The 12033-nt window shown below is 44.0% G+C and overlaps 1 protein-coding gene across 6 annotated transcripts in view; it reads left to right on the top strand.

Moving 5' to 3' along the window:
• Nucleotides 1–12033, top strand: part of PATJ (PATJ crumbs cell polarity complex component) — a 328942-nt gene that overhangs the window by 21176 nt on the left and 295733 nt on the right. For all 6 annotated transcript variants that reach the window (XM_040360804.1, XM_040360805.1, XM_040360807.1 and 3 more), the window contains exons 7-9: nucleotides 3208–3336; nucleotides 9439–9666; nucleotides 11775–11874. In XM_040360804.1, the coding sequence (XP_040216738.1) occupies nucleotides 3208–3336; nucleotides 9439–9666; nucleotides 11775–11874 (457 nt within the window). The remainder of the gene's footprint in view (nucleotides 1–3207; nucleotides 3337–9438; nucleotides 9667–11774; nucleotides 11875–12033) is intronic.

The following is a 12033-nucleotide window of genomic DNA, read 5'->3' as shown; positions in this document are numbered from 1 at the left end:
ATAGTTCTTGGCAGCAGCAACCCCCCTCCCGGTTCTCAATGTCATTTTTGGCAGCAACACCCCCCGCTTCTCCGTGTCCTGCACAAAAAGTCCCCCGGCGGATAATGTCCCCACTGTACTGCGCAGCCGGGGGCGGCATTGAAGAACCTGGCCTTGGGGCGGAAAAGGGAGTAAATCCGGGCCTGACTGCCAGCGCCCCGAAAAATGCTGGTAAAGCACCGCTAAGACCCTAACATTTAAGGGTGTTTTTGCAGTGCCTCAGTGTGAAAGGGCAAGGTGTTTTTACAGTGCTTTCAATTCATTTCAATGGAGAGGGGTGTTTTTGGAGCGTTTTTTTTTTTCAGCGCCCAAAAGCTGCTCCAAAGATGCTGCTTGCAGGACTCGGTGTGAAAGGGTCCATTGAGAGGCATGGAGAGCATTTTATGAGCGTTTTAATAGCGCTATTTTTAACGCTAAAACGCTGTAAAAACGCTTCAGTGTGAAAGGGGTCTAAATGTTTGTAATGCAACTCGCTGAAGCGTTTAACCACTTGACCACCAGGCACGTAACCCACTTATTAACCAGACCAATTTTCAGCTTTCGGTGCTCTCACAATTTGAATGACAATTCAATTTTCGTCCTTTTTTTTCACACAAATAGAGCTTTCTTTTGGTGGTATTTAATCACCGTTGGGTTTTTTATTTTTTGCGCTATAAAGAGAAAAAAGACTGAAAATTCTGTAAAAAAATAAAAAAATTTTTTTCTTTGTTTCTGTTATAAAATTTAGCAAATTTTGTATTTTTTCTTCATTCTTTTGCATAATGTGAAAGATGAAGTTACGCCGAGTAAATTGATACCCAACATATCACGCTTCAAAATTGCACACGCTCGTGGAATGGCGCCAAACTTCGCTACTTAAAAATCCCCATAGGCGACGTTGCAGAGTAGTGTGGGGGTATTGCAGAGTAGTGTGGGGGTATTGCAGAGTAGTGTGGGGGTATTGCAGAGTATTGCACAGTTGGGTTATGTTATGTTATTATTATTATGTTATTATTGTTAAGGGGCAGGGATGGCTGAGCAGGGATGGATGGCTGGATCTGTGACTGCATTTGTCACAGATCCAGCCCACAGCACTCGTGCTGCATCCGCTCTCTCCCCTCTCCTCTCACACTGTACCGTTCGGTACAGAGAGGGGAGGGAGGAACCGGCATCATCAAATGACGCCGGTTTGTTTCCAAGTGATCGCTCCATCATTGGACCGAGCGATCACATGGTAAACCGCCGCTATCAGCAGCGATTTCCCGTGATGCGCCGGGTCACGGACATTCCGTGTGCGCGCGATTCTGGAAGGACGTCCATGGACGTCCTCCCAGAGTTAAGGAGCCGCCTTGTAGACGTCTTTCGTCTATAGGGCGGTGACTAAGTGGTTAAAATGAGTGTCCAAATATGGGGCTAGCAATAATGTCAAAAATGTCTCTGAATTGGTGGTGAATTTTGGACAGGAAAAAATATTTCAGCATCGGTGAAGTCACTGCAAGGAAAAAGAATGCCCCTGTGTTGGTGCTGTTGCCAGGGGTGAAATGTGGCTGTATCAGTGGGGAAAGAATTTCTTTGCGTTTTGGTGGTGGCACTGGAAGGAACAACAATATCCAGAAAAACGCACTTCAAAAAAGTTATAAATTGTTTTAAATTTTTTTGAGTGAAATAAGTATTTGATTCCCTATCAATCGGCAAGATTTCTGGCTCCCAGGTGCATTTTATACAGGTAAGGAGCTGAGATTAGGAGCACTCTCTTAAAGGAAGTGCTCCTAATCTCGGCTTGTTACCTGTATAAAAGACACCTGTCCACAGAAGCAATCGGATTCGAATCTCTCCACCATGGCCAAAACCAAAGAGCTGTACAAGGATGTCAGGAACAAGTATGTAGACCTACACAAGGCTGCAATGGGCTACAAGACCATTGCCAAGCGGCTTGGTGAGAGGGTGACAACAGTTGGTGCGATTATTCACAAATGGAAGAAACACTAAGGCCCGGATTCACAAAGCACTTACGCCGACGTATCTCGCGTAAGTGTAACTATGCGCCGTCGTATCTGTGCGCCGTGCCCACAAAACTAGATACGCCTGAAAATAGGCTTCCTACGACCGACGTAACTTGCCTACGCCGTCGTATCATGGGCGCATATTTACGCCGGACGCATTTGCCGCTCCCATAGATTTTCTATGCAAATGAGGGAGATACGCCGATTCACAAACGTAGTTGCGCCCGGCGCATCATATACGCGGTTTGCGCAAGACTTGCGTCCGGCATAAAGTTATTCCCCATATAAGAGGTGCAACTCATGCAAAGGTATGGACCAGGGAACAGCCGTCGTATTTTACGTCGTTTTACGTAGTACGTGAATAGGGCTGGGCGTAGGTTACGTTCACGTCGTAGGCAGTGATTCAACGTATCTTGGGGAGTAGTTTCGAAATGATTCTGCGCATGCGCACTGGGTTGCGTCCACGGGACGGCGCATGCGCCGCACGTTATTCGTATCTTTATGACGCTCAGTACATCATTTACATGGGGTCACGCCTCATTAGCATGGCTCACGCCCACTTCCACCTACGCTGGCTTACGCCGAGGAAACCCAGCGTAGATTTGGGGGCGAGTGCTTTGTGAATACTGTGCTTGGCGCTCTGCGCTACGCCGGCGTAGCCTAAAAAAGATACGCTACGCCGGCATAAATATGCGCCAATGTATGTGAATCCGGGCCAATCTGTCAATCTCCCTCGGTCTGGGGCTCTATGCAAGATCTGGGTGAATACATAGCTGCATTAATGGGTGCCTTATCTATCTATATATCTATCTATCTATCTATCTATCTATCTATCTATCTATCTATCTAGAGTTCACCTTTAATAATCTGTGCAAGATGTTTCAACTAATGTATTCAATCAAGGAGAATGAGGCCAACATGCTGAGAATGGGAACCCCACTCCATGTGCTCTGTAGATGTACAGCATATGCATATGTTAAATATAAGCAATTAATACAATAAGCAACTGCTAATGTTCAGTGTAATGGGAGCCATATGGAAGAGCAACTCTTTCCCACAAAACCCTTCAGGCAGACCAGACCCAGTTACACGTCCAACGTCTATTCTGCTGACTAAATCCATGTAACAATCGGAATTATTTGAGATCTTACATTTTTTTTTTTTTTTTTTGTCTTGTGATTTGCAGATGTGTTGGAGCCACGTGGAGGAAATTGAACTCATTAATGATGGCTCGGGATTAGGGTTCGGGATTGTTGGCGGAAAAGCCAGCGGGGTAATTGTCAGAACGATCTTACCCGGAGGACTGGCTGATCAGGTAATTTATCTCCTCGTTCTGTATAATGGTGAATACAGGGAATATCATTACGATGATTTAAACTTCATATGCTGAAAATATCTGCATCGTCGATCACACTAATGATTTGAGGATCGTTAGCAAATTTTCCTGTTTTTCTGAGTAATGTTAAGGCATTTTTTATGTTAAAGGAAATGTGTAATATATTACATTTTTTTTATTTTTTATTATTTCTTTAACATATTTTTTTACAGGTTACTATCAAATATTGCATATAAATATAATGTAATTTATGATACAGCCAGTAGGTGGGGTTCTAGTCTCCTTGTAATATACTTGGCATAATTACTTTTCATCTGTGCTTACAGCAGGGCTCGACAAATCCCGGTCGCCAGGTTGCCATGGCGACTAGAAATAGTGTCCTGGCGACTTGGCTTGGAAGGTGGGCAAAAAAAACAAAAAACATTTTTTTTGTGAGCTGGCGCCATCTGGTGGTGAGCCGTTGGTATTACAAGTCATTACCACCATTTTTTTGTGAGCTGGCGCCATCTGGTGGTGGCCGTTGGTATTAAAAGTTTAAGCATTACAAGTTAAACAGCAATTCTAATGTCATTTTTCACTATTTTCACTGCCATCTTCTTCCCTCTAATTAGAACCCCCAAACATTCTATATATTTTTTTATCCTAACACCCTAGAGAATAAAATGGCGATCGTTGCAATACTTTCTGTCACGCCGTATTTGCGCAGCGGTCTTGCAAGCGCACTTTTTTGGGAAAAAATTACACTTTTTTTTTTTTTAATTACAAAAAATAAGACAACAGTAAAGTTATACCCATTTTTTTTAATATTATGAAAGATAATGTTATCGCGAGTAAATTCATACCCAACATGTCACGCTTCAAAATTGCGTCCGCTCGTGGAATGCCGACAAACATTTACCCTTTAAAATCTTCATAGGCGACGTTTAAAAAAAATCTACAGGTTGCATGTTTTGAGTTACAGAGGAGGTCTAGGGCTAGAATTATTGTTCTCGCTCTAACGATCGCGGCGATGCCTCACGTGTGTGGTTTGAACACCGTTTACATATGCGGGCGCTGCTCACGTATGTGTTTGCTTCTGCGCGCGAGCTCGTCGGGACGGGGCGCGTTTTCTGGCTCCTAACTTTTTTAGCTGGCTCCGAGATTCCAAGCAAATTTGTCAACCCCTGGCTTACAGAAGCCCGAAGTTTACAAGGCCAAATGAGCCATCACAGCAGTGACCTCTTCTTTACTAAATGGCTTAATATGAGGGTTCAATCAGAAAAAACACGCCTCAATACAAGCAGCATTTGCTGTGAATTTCACAAACCCATGGCGCTCTGAGAATTCTATGTTCTGTATTAAAGTGACTGTTACCTCCTGTCCCTTTTTAAGGTACAAGCTGTGTACCATACTGCTTTTGCTTTTTCAATTGCCCCTTTCTATCTTCTACATGCAATAACAAAAATTCGCCCATGGGACATTAAATGAGGTGATCATAATGGTCAAAACCAGCAAAATGGAGTAAGTTGAGTAAGTAAAATCTCTATTGGCGTAAAAACATATAGACATGAAAATTAAACTCATTGAAACGGCATAGTGCAAGTTGTAGCAGCCATACAGATGATAATATGCAATGGTAGTAATACAGAAAATGCATCTACAACTGTATACTTGACGCGTTTCGCAAGCTCAGCTCGCTTCTTCAGGAGTTGGGGGTCTACTAGGACATCCCCATACTTTCTTTGTAAAATTGGGTCTGAGGGCTACCCCCCACACCGCAGCAAGGAAAGGCATTCCAACCGGGAGCTGAAGAAGCTGGACCTAACACACCAAGACAGAGACCAGGCGGAGGGCGAACATGGAAGGAAAACGTGTGAAGAGAGTGTCCCTTGAAGTCCCCCATTGGCCATAAGCAGCATAACTGTAACAAAAAATGTTATGCACATGGCGGTTTTTATTCAAATTTCAACTACTTTCCGTCCACCTGGAACTGCACAAATGATCTATAAACAAAGCAATCTATCACCAACGCGTTTTTTTCTTTTGGGTCAGTTTGGAAGTGAAAACTGGGCAATAAATTAACAAATTGAATATATTAACATTTTGGAATGGGAAGTCGGGTGGGGGGGGGGGGGGGAATCAAGAATTTTGTGAAGAGTGATTTAGAATTTTTATTTTTTTTTGTCAAATTTAGACTGGGGAAATGTCAATCCTTTCTCCTTGAGGTTGAGTCTACTACTTTTTTTCTTTGATAGCTTTCAACAAAACATTTAATCTTAGTTTTAATTGCTCTATCAAATTGCCATGTGTATAGTTCGTTTAAAGCGGCAATCCCAGCAGGACTTGGGGTTTTTTTTGGCAATAATTTTAAGGCTCCATGCAAACTGGATGCTAAAAAAGCGAATAAGAACTGGAATAGCCTTTCAACGTTTAACGTTTTTGCAATAGCGTTTATTCAGCGTTAGTGTTTTTTTTTCAATGGATTAAAAAACGCTGGCGAGCTGCGTTTGAGCGTTTTTAGTGTTTTTCTGCGTTTTGCATTTTTTGACGCCAAAAAACAGCACTTTGAGCGTGATTTTTGGGCGTTCAGAAAAAAGCCCATAAACTCCACTACTCATTAAAGCGATAAAACGTCCATGTGTGCAAGGACACATAGGCTAACATAGAGTGGAGTTTATGGGCTCAGGGGTCAAGTCCTGGGGTAAAAAGTGGGGGTACTCCCACCCAAGATCCACTCCCCCACAAAAAAAAAAAAAAAATCATACGCTCATATGCATATATATTTCACAGAAATTACTGGTGCTGGTCTCGGTGCTGGCCTGGCTGGTCTCGGTGCTGGCCTGGCTGGTCTCGGTGCTGGCCTGGCTGGTCTCGGTGCTGGCCTGGCTGGTCTCGGTGCTGGCCTGGCTGGTCTCGGTGCTGGCCTGGCTGGTCTCGGTGTGCTGACTGGCTGGCCTCGGGGTACTCGGTGCGGGCCTGGCTGGTCTCGGTGTGCTGGCTGGCTGGCCTCGGGGTACTCGGTGCGGGCCTGGCTGGTCTCGGTGTGCTGGCTGGCTGGCCTCGGGGTACTCGGTGCGGGCCTGGCTGGTCTCGGTGTGCTGGCTGGCTGGCCTCGGGGTACTCGGTGTGGGCCTGGCTGGCCTCGGTGTGCTGGTTGGCTGGTCTCGGTGTGCTGGCTGGCTGGCCTCGGGGTACTCGGTGCGGGCCTGGCTGGTCTCAGGGTGCTGGCCTGACTTTGTTATATAAATAAATAAATTATATAATAGCAGGGTACAAAAAGGGATTTTTTTTTTTTTTTACAACTCGCTGCACACACCGTGTCAGTGTGTCAGTGTCAGGGCAGAGTGCGTGTGAGGAGATGCAGGCTCACCCTAGCGTTGCTGTGTGACTCCGCCTCTGCGTGATGTCACACGCAACCGGCCGCGTACTGAAGGACAGGTGGCAGGTGAGGTGCTGGACATCGCCACTTGGTGAAGGATCGGCTTGGGCGGCTCGGCTGCTCTAGTTCTGCAAAGGGAACGGCGTTCCTGCTGTGAAAAAAGTTCCCACGCATTCCCGCAGGACTCGAGCCCTGGAATGCCCAAACTAAAATTGACTGCAGTTTATCAGCTCCAGTGTGCATGGAGCTTAAGAGTTTTGCTTGCCCTATTCCATGGTCGTACAGCTGCTGGTGGTTTTGTCCACTTTCCAGCACCAGAATGTAGACGGGCACTTCTATGTACAATGCAGGACCAGCAATGGCCTTGGCACCTGTATTAAACATGAAGATGTCTTTAGAGGGGCAATGACGCCACCGGTTGGGGATCGGCAATAAGAGTGGTTTGGAAAAAGCAGTAGTATTTTCTTCATCTGCTAAATGTAATAGCAGCACCTTTTCCTGTCCACTCTTTGTCAGGACTGGCTGACAGGTTCCCTTTAAGTACTTTAAGAATGTAGATTTCCTCAAAAAATAACAAAAGTTCTCATGTAGCAAGATGAAATACAACCGACTTTGTCCTGTATACTCCAATTCCCTCCAACCATCCAGATCTTACTCCAGGACCTTTTGCCTTTTTAATTTAAAATACATCGTCTGTAATTGTGACCATATACTATCTGGATGGAGAGGCCGTTTCTGGAATTTAAAGGGCTTTATGGCTGGTTAATTGCAAAAATAAATAGATCTCATCAATTTTAACTTGGGAGATACATAAGGCATTTAAGCAGCTGCAAACTGCGAGCTTGAAAACTGGATGCAATTAAGTGAAAACATGAGGGGAGAGGGAAAAAGGCTAATTTCTCCTGCACTCATGTTAAATAAAACCCTCTATTAATCTTTGTAATAATATATTTTATGTATTTTACAATGTCTTCATTAAGTAAAACCCATTGCTTATAACGAATGTCAAAGGATCCTCTCAAAACTGCTGTAAATATGTATATTGGTGCTAAAAATCCACCCAGGACAGCTTATTAAAGACGTTTTCAGCTGCTCCCTTTGAGGCAACAAGGAAATCTGCTATGATTAAATCTTCAAGTGTACCTGTTGGCTGGCTAGAGCTGCACTGCAAATGCAGCCTATCCAGTTACCTGAGACCAGTGAGTTTGATGAAAATGCAGCCTATCCATTCACTAGAGACGGATGACATCACTGAGAATGCAGCCTATCCATTCACTAGAGACGGATGACATCACTGAGAATGCGGCCTATCCATTCACTAGAGACCGGTGACATCACTAGGAGTGCAGCCTAATTATTTACCTGAGACCAGTGACATCACTGAGAATGCAGCCTATCCATTCACTAGAGACTGGTGACATCACTGAGAATACAGCCTATCCATTCACTAGACTGGTGACATCACTGAGAATGTAGCCTATCCATTCACTAGAGACTGGTGACATCACTGAGAATACAGCCTATCCATTCACTAGAGCAGGGGTGCCCAACCAGTGGCCCGGGGGCCACATGTGGCCCACAGAGACCTCTGATGTGGCCCGCGGCCTCCTCTGATGTGGCCCGCAGCCTCCTACTCTGGGATGGAATAGAATACTGTTATTAAAGGTCAGTGTATATATGGGCATATCTGTTCTGCAGTGGTTACTGGGCTGCTTTCAAACTGATCCGCAGGTGCAGAGCAATTTACCTGCGGGTTACCTGCACTGAGCCATAGATTACCTGCAGATTATAAAAGAAGTCTATTGCAAAGTGCAGGAAAGTCAAAGGTACACACTGCGTTGCACCAGCGGTGCGGGTAAACTGCAGCGCATCTATGTGAAAGCAGCCCTGGGCCCCTTTCACACAGGCCATTCCGACCCAATTGGGCCCTCCATTCACCTCTAAGGAGGGGCAGATGTAAACCGACTTGTGTCCTACCTCTAATACAATCCGCAGAAAAAAAATAAAGAGTATAGTGGGCTGTGTCCACGTCCGCTCTGCATATACAGAGCAGACACGGACCAGCCATCCACCCCCCTCCGCTCATTGTGACCCACGACCTGTTACCAAGTCGCTTAAGTGGCCCTCGCTCTTCAAAAGGTTGGGCACCCTTGCACTAGAGACTAGTGACATCACTGAGAATGTAGCCTATCCATTCACTAGAGAGTGATGACATCACTGAAAATGCAGCCTATCCATTCACTAGAGAGTGATGACATCACTGAAAATGCAGCCTATCCATTCACTAGAGGCCAGTGACATTGTTGAGAATACAGCCTATCCATTCACTAGAGACCAGTGACACCACTGAGAATGCAGCCTATCCATTCATTAGAGAGTGATGACATTGCTGAGGTTACAGCCTATCCATTCATTAGAGGCTTGTTACATTGATGCGATCTCAGCCTATCCATTCACTGCAGAAAGGTAACAACACTGAGATTGCAGTTTATCTTTCACTGAAAATGTAGATGCCTAAAGAGGAAATGTTTACTGTATATACCAACCGACAAGTTCCACGGCAGAGATGTATAACCTCTGGTTACTAATGTTGCTGCAGATTGTTTTTGCTTCATGAAATCACACTGGCATGGCAGGTTTTTTTTTTTCTGAGTAGCATTCATTTAGGCTAGATTTTAAGGTGTGTTTTTTTTTTTTTTTTTTTCTGTGTGTTCAATTTGTAGGATGGAAGATTAAAGACTGGAGATCACATCTTAAAAATTGGGGATACCTATGTGCAAGGATTGGCCAGCGATCAGGTCGCCCAGGTGTTGAGGAATTGTGGAAATTCTGTCCGAATGGTTGTGGCTCGGGATCCTGTGGGAAAAACTCCCATCAGGCCTCCACCTCCGGCTCCAGCCACATTGCCGGTTGGGTCAGCGCCTCCTTTGGAAATGAAGAATGTCGGCACCGTGAGTACCAGATCCTTCTACTTTAAAGTTTTTTTTTAAAGCCTGTGCTTCATACGTGGCCACTAATCAGATCAGCAATACAAAATACATTTCAAAGTACTTACAAAAATTACTCTCCTTCAGACTCACTGTTCTGTGGTCCAGCAGCGCTACTCTGGCTGAATAAAATCCAACATTGTTCAACCCACTTCCTGTGAGCCCAGGTTGTCGTGGACTTACCCCTGAAGGTGTGTCGTCCTGCTGATCTGGGCTCACTGTACTACTGTACAGAACAACCCTTGCTTTTGAATAGAGTGGCAAAGGATAAAAGAGAGGGTGAATCTACTCCCCCGGAAGAGGATGCAGACAATAGAAAAAAACATGACAGTGGTTTCTAAAAAAACACTCGGTGTTTTTTTTTTTTTTTTCCTCTCACTATGATGAGGTTTCTTCTTTTTTCCTGTTGTGTCTTCAGGACAGTAAGTGAAGGAAAAATTCCCTTTGCAGGAAATGTCTACTATTTAACCTTCTGAGCGGTATTCCCGAGTCTGACTCGGGGTGAGATTTTTGGGCTAAAATCGGTAACCCCGAGTCAGACTCGGGCTTGCCTCGCTGGATGTACAGGGAGTGTTTACTTACCTTGTCCCTGGATCCAGCGATGCCACCGCGCTGTGTGAGCTAGCGGGACCTCGCTCGATTCACACAGCGTCCTCCTGTGCCGCCGATCTCCGTTCCCTGCGACGTTACGACGCACGGGGACGGAGAACGGCGCAATATTCAAAAAAGTAAACAAATACATTACATACAGTATACTGTAATCTTATAGATTACAGTACTGTATGTAAAAAATACACCCCCCCCCCTTGTCCCTAGTGGTCTGCCCAGTGTACTACATGTACTTTTATATAATAAAAACTGTTCTTTCTCCCTGCAAACTGTAGATTGTCCATAGCAACCAAAAGTGTCCCTTTATGTCAAAAATGGTTTTAGATCAGCTAAAAAAACAGCGATAATAAATTATAATCACTTGCAGAATTGTGCGATAGCGATTTGTGGGGAAATTCGTCATAAAAAAATAAAAGTAATGACAGCGACAATTCTGCAACTGAGCAAATTTCAGTGATTTTGATTTGATTACATTATTGAATAATTTTTATTATAATTATATTATAATTTGTTATTATTTATTATATTATAATTTATAATTTTGTTTTTAAAAAAGTCATACCCGGGATGTCTATTAGAATCTTGTTTGGTCAGATTTAAAGGGTCACTAAAGGAATTTTTTTTTTTAGCTAAATAGCTTCCTTTACCTTGCTGCAGTCCTGGTTTCATGTCCTCATTGTTCGTTTTTGCTTTCATGTTGCTGTAAATCCTCTCTGTTTTGGACACTTCCTGGTTGCCTGTTTCCTGATAACCACAGTGCTGGGAGATTTCTCACGGTGGTCACTAATGTGATTATTGTGTGTAAAACGAAACTGGATTGGGGCTGAGGAGTTTTAGACAAAGTATCACTGCTCTCTATTGGCTGACTGCCCTCTAGTGGCTCTCTGTACATCAGAGAACCAGCAAACAACAGCAAAAACGAAACTACACTGCAGGCACATTATATGATTGTTTTTTTATCAATTTTTAATAATTTTTAAAAGGAATCAGTTAACTATTATGTCTCTATGCCCTGTAAACAGTCATTTCAGCAAAAAAATTTTTTTTCCTTTAGTGACCCTTTAAGTGAGTTATTTCTAAAAATTACAGGCCTACAATATAAAACGCCAAATTTCCTTGCAAATAATGGTACCGCTTTCAGCATGTTTTTTCTGAAAGAATCATACCGCCAGGGAGGTTAAAGTGTCCTGTCCATTGTCCTGAATGTGTATGGTATGGTATATTTAAACCCTGTAGACCAACACACAAATTAAACGCCCCTTTTACACAGCATTGTTATGATGCATACTGTACTAGCATTGGGGTGTGCAGACGTCTCCCTGCCTGTGATTAGCGCAGCGTGGTGCCGACTTCCTGGTGGGCTCTGTGCGACCACGCCGGAGCTCATCCTTTACTTGCATATGTGGATATGTTTTTAATGTTGTGTTAACATCCTATATATCTGGCTTGCTCTTCTATCTTAGGATAGCCCAGATGGCGGTCTGTATGATGTCACTCTTACCAAGAAGGAAGGCCAAAGTCTTGGAATTACCATTGTTGGATATACCGGTTCAAACATCGGTGGTGAGTAGTTACTTATGAAAATAGGGCAAATATTGGATGCGTTAAAAAGCCCTAAACCTACACTACAACTGGTTTCCTGATTTGATGCTGGCAGCTGGGGGATCTATTGTTGCTGAGAATGTCTATTATTGCAGGTGGGGATGGTCTTGTGTTGCTGGG

The sequence above is a fragment of the Rana temporaria genome, chromosome 7 (assembly GCF_905171775.1).
Source record: "Rana temporaria chromosome 7, aRanTem1.1, whole genome shotgun sequence".
In the NCBI taxonomy this organism is placed as follows: Eukaryota; Metazoa; Chordata; class Amphibia; order Anura; family Ranidae; genus Rana; species Rana temporaria.
The sequence above is the reverse complement of the archived record's forward strand: the minus strand, read 5'-3'. Positions and strand labels throughout refer to the sequence as shown.